This window comes from Cornus florida, unplaced genomic scaffold, assembly GCF_030987335.1.
Source record: "Cornus florida cultivar Cherokee Brave unplaced genomic scaffold, ASM3098733v1 CherokeeBrave_3.0.0_Hap2_Chr10, whole genome shotgun sequence".
NCBI lineage: Eukaryota > Viridiplantae > Streptophyta > Magnoliopsida > Cornales > Cornaceae > Cornus > Cornus florida.
The window spans coordinates 109,316,691-109,332,982 of NW_026775580.1; the positions used below are offsets into that span (position 1 = coordinate 109,316,691).

The window sequence follows — 16,292 nt, forward strand, 5'->3', positions numbered from 1 at the left end:
ATTAAAAAAAAAAAAAAATCAATTTTTCATAAGAGTAGAATTCCTCACAAAGAATTTAAATGTCTTTGAGAAAAATATCAAAGGGTTCATTGTGTAAACTCATGCAATTCTCCCGTAATTGTGATCATAGCACATAATAAAATGAAGTATACACCTAGAAAAGCTACTTCGACAAAGGTTGGTGCTCTGATAATATTTATGGAAATTTCAAGTAGGTTATCCGTTTATATTAATGAAATTTATCTAGTAAACATTCAGGAAAAAATTTACCTAGTAAACTTTACGCCAATCATGAAATGATCATTGTTATTCCCTCCAAACAGTCCTTGAAAGTCGGAAGGCTTTGAAGACTTCTGAGTTTTTGAAGTTTTAATATCATGAATCCCATGGGGTGATTGATTCTCATCCTCGTTTGCAGCAACTCCAGTTCCAAACTCATCAGAGAAGCGATCAAGGTGCTCCACATTAACCTGAGGAAACCAACAAAATGGTATCAGTGGAGAGGATATTGAACCTTGCAACAAATCAAAATTTTAACTTTAAGAAAGCAACAGAATTCATTTGTCTCAATTTTGAGAGCCTTATTCAAAACAAGAACAACAACAACAAAAAAATAAAAATAAAAATAAAATATTACAATACCAATAAACCTTCTTTCATGCATTTTCTGCCACAACATAAATTATTATATAGCTATCAGAGGATGAAAATCAATATAAACTAGTTTTCCCTCAAATTAGTCCTTTGAATAAAGCCATTAAAAAATTAACAGAGAAACAAATATAAAATAGTATTTAGCAGCACTGATAATAAAATAACAAGAAAGGTGTGCATGAGAAAAATTAGAAGACTTCTTGATATAAATCTTCAAATCTCCAAGGATGCTACAAGCCTACAATATAAAGGAAGTAAGTTAAAAAGTAATGTGCATATTGGTATAATGTGTTGCATAATTTTATCATTATGTCCTACTTTTTACTTAACGGGCAAAAATGAATTACAAAAAACAAAACAAAAAAAAAGTGAAGGAGCCTTCCCTCCCATTTTTGAGAAGGAATATGGTGGGTCCTCACAGAACCTCCTTACCCTTCTCTTCCCATCTCACTCCAAGCTCCTAACAAAGAATAGAAAGTTTATCCATCTTTCACCTTTTTCTTCCCCACTCTTCAATCCCACCAAATGGATAATAAGAGAGGAAGCTCAAGCTAGGACTTTTTCTATATCAAAATGTGAGAAAAGTGGGAACATTAGGAATTCAATAGGTATCCATGTAGGTTGTCCAAAAGATGACATATCTGCCAAACTGCCTAATAATATATTCTGCATTGCACAATTCATTAACAAAGTACCATTCTAAGCCAATCTGATAACAATAAGTTTAATACTGATACAGGAAGATAACAAAAGATCACATTAAAAGACAAGCACCAATACAAAGTCAAGGAAACTAGGATTACCTTATATGTGGAAGGGGTCAACTGTATAAGCCTCTTAACTACTCGAAGCGCGATGCTCGCAAGTGGCAATAAAAACAAAACCTGGATCATGAATAGTACAAAATGATAAACGCATATTGACAAATAGAGTGTAACACATGATCCAGTAATATACAATGACTGGTGATAGATTTGAAAGTTAGATAACAATACAATTTCATATTCCTTTCTTACAAAAAAAAAATTGTGAAATGAAGTATCTGCAATATTTGGAACTTGTTCGGAAATGAAGTACATAACAATCATCCGATGCGTAACAAATAATTGTTCATAGAACTTTGGATCTTTAATTGAAATGTAAAAATTTGGTTTCTGTGAGAAACAATCAGTTTTAGAATATGTTACTATTTTCAAGAGCTTCAATTTCCAAAAGTTGCATACTACTAAAAATTCAAACAGTTGGCAGATACAGATTTAAAAATGCATGTATGCCTAGTCTCGTTCAACTCTAGCATAAAGTATAGCAAACAAGTTAAGGACCCCAAGGTAATTTAAGCCACTAACAGAAATTAACTGTATTTGAAAAAAATGAAAATGAAATACTGACAATTTTAAGAGATGAATCTTAAGTGCTGAAATTTCTGTTAATATGAATTGACATTTTTTGTGACACTTTTTAAATTTTTTAATGTTCAGGGTTTAGTGTTTAGTGATAAGTGAACTCTGACTCACTTTAAATCATCATCATCATTATCCTTGCTTAGTCCTATATTGGAATCTTAACAATTCACTATTCTTTTCCTCTTGTTCTTTTAAGTGGTATCCATATTGCATTAACAAATGCACTTAATTGTACAAGTGCAGAATTTAGTAAGGAGGGCGGCGAGAGTAAGGGGCGGTGGCAGCGAGAGCAACGGCGGTGGCAGTGTAATCAATTGAGAGAGAAGAGATGGGTTGCAAAGAGGTGAGTATTGTCTCAGCCACTTGCAACCCACCTCTTCTCTCTCTTGATTCCACTGCCACCGCCCTTGCTCTGACCGACGCTTCCTATCACTGCCACCAATTGTCTGAGCACGTGAAAACATTCTTGATTTTTCTCCTCTTTGGAGCCTAATTTTCTTGGGGTTTCTGGAATTTGGTGGAAAATTTAGAGTTTGGGTTTGGAAAGTTTCTGCTTCTTCTCCAATAAAGAAAAAATAAACAAGTCAGTCCCAATTAATAATGGGTTTCTCATAAAATTCACTGTTGAGAACAATGGAGGGTTTCTCATAGAATTCACTATGAGATGAAAAGGAGCAGCTTAAAAGGTCAGATACACAACAAAGTTTATTTTATTTTCTGTGATCTGTATTCACTGTTTTTTGTTTCTTTTTCTTTTCTTTTAACTTTTGGTGCGTAATAAGCTACCATTGTTCCATTTTATACATACCGGGTCAGCCCGAAAACCTATCCAACCCAATGGATTCCGGGTTCGGGTCAGATATGTTAACCCAAAAGCTTGATTGCGTTCGGCCTGGCCCGACCCAACCGGAGGTCGGGTTGGGCCTGCCCAACTTGCACCCCTAGGCAATAGAAGGATGTTCTGATTTACAAAATAACATATTTTTCAAAATCAATCTTGAATATACCAAGAAATCTGCTTATCCTTTGAAACCTATACTTGTTTATAATTAAAACAAATCCAAAAACAGTCCCTTAGGAATGAACATATTTTCTTAATATCATTTATACAAATAGTTAATTGATGAAGAAATAAATAACACATTAACAACAGAAACCTTTTTGACCTTTACTATATTTAATGCAATGTGTTCAGATCATGTCCAAGTCATATTAGCACCACAACACAAAAATTCACTAGTGCACTACCTTAGGACGAGTAAACCCATGGTCAAGAAAACCATCATCATTGAGTATATCCTCCTTAGTGCTCTCTTGATGTTTGGCCACTTTTGAATCATTTTTTGTCACAAGATCTCTAGTTCTGAAGATATGATTCAGCTGCACAAGAAAATCTTCTTAACTTCTTTTACAAGAACATAACACTGAAAATCATAGCATAGAGCAACAAGTAAAAACATTCGGGAATAAAGGAAAAGGTCATGTACAGACAGAATGCATTATATAGGCATCCATGATACTTGAATCTTCTTCAGCGCCTTTGAGATAGAAGGGCTTCTTGTTGGGATGCAGTATATCCCAGTAACTGTTGCCTGAAGTAAAATGTAACATTGCAGAGCTCAACTGACTATATGAAGTGAATCTATACAAAATTATTTGTTCTCAAGTTCTTGCAAAAAAAAAAAAAAAAAGGCAGCCAGAAGCATAAACACTAAAATAAAAAATAGTGCATTATTTTTTTATTTTTGAAAAGCAAGCAAGAATTCTATTCAATCAAACATGGCAAAGCCACAGTACATCAAGTGCAACATTTTAATATGTCCAAATTGTGAAACAAAAGTTAATTGGAGAAACCCACACTATCATATTAACGGAATATGCTATTGACAGTTTTTGTGTGCTTATTTACAAAAGCTTTCTTCAAAGAATTTTAAGAATTCTAAGATATTGGAGAACAACTGAATATTGACAAGAGAGATACAATGAGAAAATAGCATGCGCAGAGTATGCGACACCACTAGTATATATTGATAAAATTATATTCAGGAAAGACTATCATTTACCTGTTCTCATGTGGTTAGCATATGGCAACATAAAAGGTCTAATGATTAAAGTGGGAAAGATGACCCCAAAAAAAACAAGAAGAAAAAAGATAACTAACATCTTCAATTATACCAGGTCCTAACTTTTTAATAAGTTTGAAAAAAAAGAGTAATACTTCATAACGAATACACAAAATCACTTGAAGGACAATAAAGATTGGCGCACACTTATAAATTCACGGACAATTAAGAGTGTTGGTGAGTCTTTGCATACCAGTATATCTCTTCAAGAATAACTATCAAAATTGAAAAGTGTTGCTTGAGATCGAACATGATTTTCTGTCTCAGCTACTATATTCTTTCTTTTTTAATGTAAACATATATATACACACACACGTGTGTGTGTGTTCTCAAAAAGCGTCAAAGGGGCACAAGCCATGTAGACGCAATGCACACAGCAAGAAAACAAGCTATAACTATATGCTCAAATCCCCTATTAAATCAACAAAAGAAATACAGAATCGACATGTTTCTTAATCCTCTATACTGGCAAAACTTTAGAATCAAGCTCTTCAATCTAAAACTTGGCATAAGCGTTTCCTTGAAAGTGCAGCATCTACACCAACCAAATACACAACATAAGACATAAAACAGTCCATAGCCCTCTTGGAGCTTCTCCAAGATCCTTAAACAGTCCATAGGCCAACACACAAGCAAATCAATGACAAAACCTAGTGCAATCCAAAAGGAAAGAAAAGCAAGCTCTAACCACCTTAGAATGAAATAAATAACGATTAACAACAACTCCGCTTGCTTGTACATAAATAACCAATTTGGAAGCATTTTCCCATCTTTCCTATGTCATCTATTGACAAACTGCCACTAGAGCTGCCATCAAAGTGAAAAAGACGCTTTGGAAGGAAAATTGACACACAACATGACCTTCCAAGGAAACCATCAATATCCTCCCACCCAACGCCTTAAAAGAGAAGCACACTAAGTTGACCACTTCTACCCCCATGAATTTTACATATTCACAAACAAAAGCACTTTATTGGCAGCAATTGCAAAAAAGGCGGGAAAGATCTCCTTAGGAGAGCTTCCTGCCAACGCATTTGCCCTTTCCCACAACAAAACCAATAAGCTATGAGAACTCCACCCATAATCCCACACGAACTCATGATATCTTTTGTAGTCCATACCCCCTTCCACATTCTCCTCCACAGTATACAAGAACAGATGAATTAAGTTGCTTTTATGCAACTCAAATCACCTATAAGATCGACAAAGGAGTGTCACAATTGGAAAAAACCTGGAATTCCAAAAGGAGAAGTATTTTATCAACATATATTTAACCTAATGAACATAAATTCACATCTTCAGAAGTGCACCTATTTAACTCTATCCAAATGCCCAATCCAACTAAAATATTAGACTGGTGAAGGCATTCACCAAAGAGAAACAAAAACAGAGAAAATAATTAGGAAAGCTGACAACATCACAATAAGATTGCTAAAGATTATAAAGAGAATCATATTACCATGCTACTACAATAAAAAAATGTTGTCAACAGATACGGGAAAAAAATGTAGAAGCTACCAAATGATAAACCTGAAAAATGAATTGGGTTTTGTTCATCACTCAACATGGAATCGAGGAAGAACACACAGATCCCATAGAATAATTTGCACAGATGAAATAACCAAGCAAAGAGAGACATGATGGTAATGAGTTCAGCTGAACAATCTTCAATCTATGAAAATCAGATTAACGTCACATACAAAGGGAGAAGAACAATCTTTGCTTAGATGAATGAAAATCTTTGCCTCCAGAAGCCATGTACGTATCCAACCAATGCTTGTATAACTTTGGTTTGAGACCATAACCTGAATTCACGACAACATCCTGCAAAAATGATGACTAAAAGAGATGAAGAGTGAAGGTATTCATGCATTTTTAGGAACAATAAGCAGTTTGAAGTAACCATGAATTTGAAGATAATTATAATTTTTTTTTTTTTTTTATAAGTAAAAATATATTAGAAAAACGTTCAAAAGGGAACGCGTCCTTAATACAAGAAGAAAAAAGATTCTAAGAACCAATAGTATCCAAGAGATCAAAGAAATCATCAATCAAGGAGCATGCGTTTCCTCTTACAAAACAGAACGAAGAACGAAGAATGTGAATTTTTAAATTAGCTAAAGACGATTCTTTTCCTTCAAAGGATCTGTTATTTCTCTCGCGCCATAAACACCACCAGACACAATGTGAAACAATCCTCCAATAATCACGAGCTTGTTCTTTAACAGGACAACTTCTCCAAGAGTTAATCAGAGGAGTGCTTAGGCATTACCCAAAAAACGCCAAACATGCAAAAAATAAAACTCCAACAATCATACGCCACAGGACAAGGCAAAAGAATATAATCCACAGATTCACTATCTGCTTTACATAAACAACACCAATTAACAATGATGATGCCTCTCTTTCTCAAATTGACCAATGTCAAAATCTTTCCCAATGTGGCAATCCAAACAAAGAATGCGATTCAAAGAGAAGCTTTAGAACGCCAAATAGACTTCCATGAGAACTCGTGACCAACAAAATTGGACAAACACAAGAACATGGATCAGACACCATACCTACCATCAACTAAAGGAACCCACAAAATATTATCACACCCTCTGCCAATATCCTTCTGCCTATACAACGTATCCAAAAAAACACAAGCTTCCTCCATTTCCCAATCTTAAAAGGGGCGCCTAAAACGCACATCCCATGTAACTCCATTGTTATCAAGTTGATAACAATCAATTACGTAGACATGCTTATTGGCTGCAATACTGTAAAGTCTAGGAAAGGAGTGAGACAGCAACTGATCTCCGCACCAAAGGTCCTCCCAAAAACGGATATGTCTGCCATCACCAACTTTGAACCTAATGTGTGAGGAGAAAACATCCCATCCCTTCCGAATGAATTTTCACACACCAACCACTCCCGTAATAGTGACTGGGAGAGAGGACCAGCCCCCACTCTCCTCACTAAAACGACACGAGACAACTCTTCTCCACTGACGATGGCATTCCTTTCAAATCTCCATAACTACTTTCCCAAGAGAGCACGATTAAAAGGAACGATTTTTCAAATGCCTAACCCGCCTAACCTCAACGGTTGGCAGACTTAATCCCAATTAACAAGATGATACTTAAACTCCTCTTCCCTTCAACCCCAAAGAAAATCCCTCTGAATTTTTTCAATCCTTTCAGCAACAGAGCATGGAATTTGAAACAAAGATAAAAACTAGGTAGGAAGGGACGAGAGAGTACTCTTAATGAGTGTGATTTCCCCCCCTTAGATAGATACTGTTTTTTCCATCCTGCTAATCTTTTCTCATATCTATTAATCATTGGATCCCAATTCCCAACTCGCGTAGAAGAAACTCCCAAAGACAATACTAAGTAAGAAAGAGGAAAAACACCAACTCCACACCCTAGGACAGCAGCTAAGGAGGAAATATTAGGAACATCCCCCACTGGAACAAGCACACACTTTCCAACATTAATCTTTAGCCCAGAAACCGCTTGGAAGCAAGCAAGAATGCACCTCAGATATCTGAGTTGAGAAACTTCGGCATCACAAAAAACTAACGTATCATCCGCGAACAACAAATGGGAGATCTGCATCTGATGTTCAACATCTCTGCCAACTCTGAACCCCCTAATATAACCCAAATCTTCCGCTTTTCTCATTAATCTGCTCAGACCTTCCATGACAATAAGGAAAAGAAAAGACGATAATGGGTCTCCTTGTCTCAGACCACGCGAGCTAGCAAAAAAACCCGCAGGTAAACCATTCACGGGCACAGAAAACATAACTGACGAGATATAAGTTTCAATCCATTTTATCCACCTATCTCCAAACCCCATCCTCCGAAGTAGATACAGAACAAACTTGCAATTAACGTGATCATAAGCTTTCTCGATATCAAGCTTACACAAAACACCAGGAACCCCACTTTTTAATCTAGAGTCAACACATTCCCCTACGATAAGAACAGAATCCAAAATTTGCCTTAACAAAAGCATTCTATGATTCTAAAATGAGACCATCCAAAACATTACTCATCCTGGAGACAAGAACCTTGGCAATAAGCTTATACAAACATCCAATTAAGCTAATTGGCTGAAAGTCCTTAATATTTAAGGCACCGCCCTTCTTGGGAATGAGAGCAATAAAAGATTCGTTCAAAGATTTCTCAAATGTGCCATGAGAATAAAAATCCTGAAAGGTGCCCGTCACCTCAGCTCGCACCACCTCCCAACTCTCCTTAAGAAACCGCATAGTAAACCCATCTGGCCCTGGAGCTTTGTCCCCGTTACAACTAGAAAGTGCCTTAAGCACTTCCTCCTCCGTGAATCGAATCTCAATCCTATCACTATCCAACGCAGAAATAGAATTAAAAGGAAGACCATCAAGAGTAGGTCTCCAACCCAGAGTCTCAGTGTAGAGCTGCTAATAAAAAGAAACGATTAACCATTGACCCAGATACGCCCGATGTGATTACATCTTCTGTGAGCGTTGATAAGTCTATGAAAAAATTTTGTATTACGATCCCCATCTTTTAACCACAAAGCCCGAGACTTCTGGCGCGATGAAATCTCCTCTATAAGAGCAATCTCAGCAAAAACCGCTTGGCAAGAGGCTTTTTTAGAGCGTAATGACTCCCCATTCTATCCCACCTCATCAAGACGATCGAGCTCAGCAATATCAACAAGAACTCTATTCTTCTTCCATTCAAGATTTCCAAACACTTCTTTATTCCACCTCTTTAACTCAGTTTTAAGAAACTGAAACTTTCTAGCTAACACATAACTAGCATAACCTGTGAAACTCGCTTCCTCCCACCAAGACTGAACCTTCCCTTGAAAGTCCTCGGATCTCAGCCACATATTTTCAAAGCAGAAAGGAGTGCGTCTAGAACTCAAACCACCACAATCAAGAACTAAAGGCACATGATCAGATGTCACTTTAACCAGAACAGCCTGAGAGACATCCGAGAAATGCTATTCCCAGGCCCCAGAAATCAAAAATCTATTCAACCGGGAAAAAGTAACCAGTTCCCTACCATTAGACCAAGTAAAGGTTGCTCCTTCCAATGGTAGGTCAATAAGAAAATGACTATCAATGAATTCTGAAAACATGGTCAGTTCAGAGGACCACCTGCCCCCTATGGACCTCTCAAACGGGGACCTAACAGAATTAAAATCCCCGCCTAAACGCCAATGCAATGACCACAAATCCTTAACATAGCAAAGTTCTTCCCACATAACTGGTCTATCACTATCACTAACAGGCCCATAAACACCTGGAAATACCTATCTGAAATTGTCATCCTCCATCTGAAACAGACAAGACACAGAGAAAATACCCTTCCAGCAATTCAAACTTGACAACCACCTTCGATCCCACATGAGAAGAACACCACCTGAAGTGCCAGAGGCGTTCAACACTTTCCATTCCACAAATCTTCCTCTCCAAAGACTCCTGACAATCTCAACGGTGATAGAAACCATCTTAGTTTCCTGTAAACAAACAACATGAGCACTCCACTTCCTCAAAGCTACCTTGACAACTCTACTTCTGTTAGGATCATTTAGACCACGAACATTCGATGTTATAAGTCGTAGCTTCATGAAGAACCAAAAACGATCAACTCTCCTCCTCCTCCCCATTTACCACTTCTGGTTCGTCCCCTTTCTTTGGTCGTCCCATTCTTCCCGTCATAATTAACACAAGAAATCAGATTCTTCATTTCCTGTTCGCCTTTCTAATGCGAATTTCTAACTTTGACTTCTTTTGTGCCACTATTAGCTTCAGTACTATCATTTCCTGCAACAATTTTGTGAAGAATAAACAACGTTTGTTCATCATAACCTTCTGAAGAGACACCCAAAGCTTCACTTACTGCTCCAATGTTCTCGATAACCCATTCCATACCCAGATCATTGGTCGTCCCCAAACAATCTGGCCGCACAACTACCAAAGGATCCATTAAATCCACTTCAGATTGATCAAAATCCGTCCAGGAAGAAGAATCTTTAGAACAGTGCTGCTGAGAAGGAAAATCAACCACTCCTAACTGCATATTCCCCTCTGTTTCCGAATTATCATGTTCAGTTGACAAATTCACCTCATTCGCAAATGGTTGACTGTTCAAACCTTCAAACGCAGCAAAGAGCCAAAGCTCTTTAAGCAGAGCTACAGCTGAGTCATTATTCAGTTTGAAGTGCAGATCTTTCCCAATGCAAACTGTCACTCCATTGAAACAACCCACACTCCCAGTTGTGGCTTTTAAGACATCCAACTCTGACCCAGCACACCATGAACCTGAAGAGCCAATAAGACCCCACTATTGATTCGAAACATCCTCCACAACATCCCTAGTCCTCACCACTCCACCCAAAGAAGAAGAAGTAGAAGTAGAGAGAGCATTTTGAGAATGATCAGAACTCAAACCTGAAAATGAATCATGAGGTCGTGCAACCCATTTCTATTTTTCAGTCCGAGTCCACCGAGATCCATGGCGACCGACATCCTTCATCCTCCGCTCAGGATTCAGCAAATGAGTCGAGGGCTTAGCATGGGCTTGTACTTCTTTAAATGGCTTAGGGCCTGGTTTGGTGTTTGGGAAAGAGAGAATTAAAGAGTTTGACCCTTTTCGCACCCTTCTGTTAGGCCCAGATCTAATAGGCCCAGTCTGCATCCACCCACTTGGGTCGAATCTAAGCGGCCCTTTCTGTACTCGTCGAAAAGGTCCAATCTGAAACCTGGCCTGTCTTGACATCTTCTGGCCCATCTCACCGCCATCCTCAGCCCAAAAAAAAAAAAGTCCTCCCCTACCTTATCATCAAGAGATAAGGGTAAGGCAGAATCTGGAAGAGCAACCCGTCGATCTCCATGTGTAATCCTTCTCTGCTCATCATCGACGCGTTTGGCCGGCGCGTGGAGATCACTTCGTCTTCTACCTCCTATGAACTTCACTGCTTGTTGGATTTCACGATCCTTCAGCCACTGTTCTATCTCGAGAACCCCCTCTTTTCCTTTACTTAGGATCTCATTCCATTTCTCTTCCGACATGAGATGAGATCCGTCACTACCTTCAAGACTCTCCGTTGAAGGAACAAGCTCCGGAGAGATTTCTTCCCAGATCGCGACCTAGTAACAGAAGGTGTCATCGTTAATAAACACGAACTTCAGACAATCACGACCAGATCTCACTATTATCCGAACGCTTTCGGCGTCCCTAGTCTCATCCGCATCAGATCTCACGTACCCACCACAAAGCTCTCCCACTTTGACGAACAAAGCATGACACCAGATATGCAAAAGGAGGCCAAATAGACTGATCTGTTTGAGACCTTTATCACTAAGAACGCCACAACACCCAACTCGGAAGGACCACACATCGATCCTCAAAATTGCAGAACCCCACTGTCGTCGCCCTTCTTTCAACACGCGTTTGGCCTCTGCCTGAGAAGAAACCCGGAAAAGGAGCAGTGAGTCGGATAAGGGTGTTACCCCCACTCCACAAGTCGTATTCCAAGCCTGCGCTGCCCATTCTTTCACACGATCGCAACCCCCCACTTCCTTATCAAATCTTCCGACCAAACAAGATGAGAGGACTGACTTCCTTCCTCCGACGGACTCCCCGTCAATGTACAACGACGGTCCTCGGTGAGGAACTACCGTCTTCACTTCCCCTCCAAGCGAGATTCTTGGTAATCTTGCAATTTCCAGAAAGGATTTCATCCCAAACCTAGCAAAATCGCAGTCACACAAATCGCCCCACAAATAGCCCCTAGTGTGGTGAAATCGCACATAGTGACGTCATAAACAGGGCTTTATCCGTAGAAAAGGTGTATTAGAATAACCACTACCATTTATTCTTATGATTATAACTTGACATAAGAGTACATATTGTTCCTAATTTTTAAGAAATTTATGTTTGAGAAATGGTTTGTTAACCTATAATTATAATTTAATACAGAGACGTAAGAAGGTAGTCAATATGGAATGAATCATGTGAATGCACAATTAAAATGTTACCATTTCAATATCTACCGCATTCTTCTTTTCAAGTGCTATCAGTGCACAAATTTGCTAACTAGCTCCACCATGGATCCCAATCAAGTAAACCTTGACTACAGACTTTTAGACATAGTATAGAGGTAACCATCCAAAAGAGGGGAAATAAATATTCCCATCCAAAAGAAGGAAATAAATATTCCTTGTAAGTCCAGTGATTTCGCTTAATTTATTGTGACTAAATATAAACTTAGTGCAGATCCATGGTTCAATCCTACGTTTACAATAAAATCACTACCACGTATAGCGTGAACTCAACACATCTACTCTTTGGAAGCTGAAAAGTCAGTTCTGCGAAACAGCTTAAAATAAATGGAGCTCAATATTTTAAAAGTACGTAAGTTTTTCTGCTAGCATGAGCACCAAAGAATAGAAAATAAAGCTTCCTACTGAGAAAGCATCCTTCTATCACTCCATTCCACCTCACTCTTCCATATGCATCATTAATCTCCACCACCATCATTATACAACTAATAAAGCTTCTATCTATCAATGGGGGAACAAAAAAGAAGAAGAAGAAGTGGAATGTGATACAAAACTATATGGGGAAAAATTTGGCAGAAGCCAGATGAAAGTGTTCAGGAAGATATCCTGGGAATAAGTCTGCTACTATCTTCCTGGGAATAAGTCTGCTACTATTGTTAGTTAACTCTCACTATAAATTGGCACATAAAGTCAGACGGAGGGACATTCAACCATATCAATCTCTTGTCCCCACTCAGCTCTCAACTTTTCACCTTTACATGTTATTGTACCCTTTCATTACCTATGTTTTCCTTTTCCTCTGTCATAAAGTGCCAACTTGGACAGCATCGCCAGAAGCCAAAAGATTGATAAGGCATATCATGAAAGAAAGATGACATATATCTTCTCATAACTTCTACATGGAGTACTTATTCATTCAGGAAAAAAAACAATACAATGGAGTACTTATTCAGTTATTCATGAATTCAAGCATTAAAAGAAGGAAAGATGAAAAAAGGATGGTCAGACAATCCAAAACATGATGCACAACTAAAAGAACACAACTCACATACCATAAGAGAACACTCTTCTGTACCCATCCATTTGCAATTTGAGACGTCAACAGCTGGAACTTCCCATTTATATTTGCACTTCCTTTTTGATAGATTGTCAACCTCCCCTTTTACTAATTTGTACCCCAAGTGATTGTCGAAGGAACTGCTTGAAGAAAATACAGGCGAACTTTAAACTAGGGCATCTAAAAAAAAGGCAAAAAACACTAATTCACTAGAAACCAAGCTCACAATTACAACCACCACCACCACCAAGCCTTTTTCACAATTACAGAAGGAAATTGTAACTTTTACAATAAATATCATGAACTCAAATACAAGCATAATTTATAAGACAGTTTTTTTTAATTATTATTACACGGTCTAATTTATCCTTTGAAGAAAATATCAATTTCATATTTTAAGAAATATTTTTTGCGATTGTATTTAAAGGATTGTATTTGTTGTTCGCTCTTCTACTTGGATCATTTAACTAATTTTCCCACACACTTAAGAAGGCAGTCAAACAAAAAAAAAAACTATTTTTTTTATTACACATTCTAATTGATCCTTTGAAGGAAATATCAATTTCATATTTTAAGAAATATTTTAAGCGATTGAATTTAAAGGATTGTATTTGTTGTGGTCTCTCTTACTTGGATCATTTAACTAATTTTCCCACCCACTTAACAGGCAGTCAAACATCATAAAGTTCATTTTACCATTTTCCTAGCCTTTTTGCTAATCACAACCAAACCAATACAAAAAATAAGACAGAAACCTCAATTTCTAGGTCAGCTATAATACCATAAATGTAATTGCATTTACTGAACATAATATTTTTCAAAATATCAGGTAAAACATATGATGGTAAATGGAAACGTCTTCTATTACTGAAGAGTTAACAACTTGAAGGCCCCCATTATTATTATTTGTAATTAAAAATTTCATTGAAAGACGCTGAAAAGCGGAACGCATCCCGCTTACAGCTGCACAAACTTGGCCCATAATCCATGCCTGTTATTATTATTATTATTATTATTTACTATTCTTAGATTCATCTTCCTCAAAGGGGAACAAAAACAGAAGATTAGCAAAGATATCTTGTAATAATGAAATCATTCGGAACAGCAAGCTGGATCTCTAATTATGTGAATAACTGCATCCATGTGGTTTCCGTAATGCGATGAACTGATTCTCAAGACTGAAAAAATGGAGATTTTTTTTATAAAAAAAATTCAACAAAATACAAATAAATTAACTTGCACATTCAGCAAGTAGAACGAACTCGGGAGAGCACCTAGTCAATTGTTCTAAAATCCCTTCAACCTAGATGTTTAAAGATTATAAAAACCAAAAGACCATGCTTAGAATTGAAAATAAGAGCCTTCTATCATATGAAATGGTAGGATGTGAACATTAGCTTCTTTGTCATACTTCAATGACTAAGAAAATGGAACTCATTTCCATCAAAGTTTATAGATCTTACCTGCTAACCCTTTAAATATTGGAGGATTATAAACTAAAGCATCCATAAATTTTCCTCTGAAGAACGCTTAGATGGATTTCAATTCATGACTAGATAATAAAGCAAATATGCCAATAAATAAGAATAAGAAGAAAAAAAGAGCACTTTAGAAATCAAAACTGGCTGAAAAACAGCCAATTGTAACATGTTACCAAGATCTATGTTGAATAGGGAAATAATATGTGGGTGAACCCCAATGTTTGTTGTACGAGGCACCAGGATTAGGCAAAACGAATATATGATATCCTTGCATATTAAATTTTACAAAAGGTAAAGTAATATACATAACTTTTTGTCTTTTTTTTTCTTTTTAAAATTTAAACTTTAATTTTAAAGTCAAGGACATCATTTCTCTAATGTTATATTGTGTAACCAAAAATTCCCTTAAAAGTACAAGGTACAGTATTTTGATCAATTGCAAATGTCGTCCACCAGACTGCAGCAGGCACGGAGAAAGAAAAGGGGGTGGGTTTGGAAGGGGGGGTTGGACACATATTCATTGCATGACAACCTGAACATGAGGAGGAATCCTTTTTTTTAAATAGTACAAGAAAAAAATATTAAAAAGCAACAACATGAACACAGCCTCTTAATATGATGATGAATATATCAAAAGAAACTTATTAAAAATATATGCAATGTTAAAAGACCTCGTGCTCACTGATGTCTTAGTAGCACTTTGACCATTGGCCCTCAAGTCATGTTCATCCATGTCAGAGGCCTCATCATCATCATCACTTCCAGCATCTTCATTCTGCTCCATAACACCTAAACCAGATTCTTGTGTATCACTTGTTGTATCAGGAATTCTAGGAGATTCACTATCAGTTCCTGAGGTAGAGAACAGAAGAAAACAAATATATTTATAAAAATGATCAATGTTTGGACAAAAGATCCTTTAACTCATGAATCATAAAACACTTTAAAACATTGAAATAACAACGCTGATGTCCATAGAAGCAGTGAATGTTAGTAAACCTGTTCTTGATCCAAAGGTGAATGCCACAATGTCCTCACAAACTCTACTAGAGTGGTGACTTTTATGCTGTAGTAAAGAATCCTCTATCGGTCTACCCAACCTTTGCCCGCTTCTATAGGATTTCTGGGTTGCACCTTGGGAAATAATTAAACTCTAGAAATCCCTGCTTGGGGTAAACTCTAGAGAGGCAAGGACAGCTAAAGTCCCTGCTTGGGTAGGATGTTCTTCTTCGCCTTTTGTTGGGCTTATAAAGGAAGAGTTTATGTGGATGACTTCAAATATGATAGTTAGCAGTCAAATTATGCATCTTTTGCATTTAGGCTGAAGAGCAAGAGTTGCCAAGGAGCATCGTTAGGGATCACTTCAAATATGTTACTCTTCTTTCTCAAAGACAACAAAATTATAGATAGCCACAAACACAGAGATACAAGCTCTTCTAAACAGCCTCCAAAAGCCTCTTCCACAGGTATCCACCATTTTGTGACCAATGTAACGGAAACCAAATTCTTTAGATCTTGGCACCAT

The 16,292-nt window shown here is 37.3% G+C and overlaps 1 protein-coding gene across 2 annotated transcripts in view; it reads right to left on the reverse strand.

Moving 5' to 3' along the window:
* Positions 1-16,292, reverse strand: part of LOC132276978 (protein NUCLEOLAR FACTOR 1) — a 36,996-nt gene that overhangs the window by 16,423 nt on the left and 4,281 nt on the right. For both annotated transcript variants that reach the window (XM_059778654.1, XM_059778652.1), the window contains exons 5-11: positions 15,439-15,619; positions 13,282-13,426; positions 5,881-6,004; positions 3,549-3,649; positions 3,306-3,437; positions 1,458-1,538; positions 271-470 (exon numbers count right to left, since the gene is read on the reverse strand). In XM_059778654.1, the coding sequence (XP_059634637.1) occupies positions 271-470; positions 1,458-1,538; positions 3,306-3,437; positions 3,549-3,649; positions 5,881-6,004; positions 13,282-13,426; positions 15,439-15,619 (964 nt within the window). The remainder of the gene's footprint in view (positions 1-270; positions 471-1,457; positions 1,539-3,305; positions 3,438-3,548; positions 3,650-5,880; positions 6,005-13,281; positions 13,427-15,438; positions 15,620-16,292) is intronic.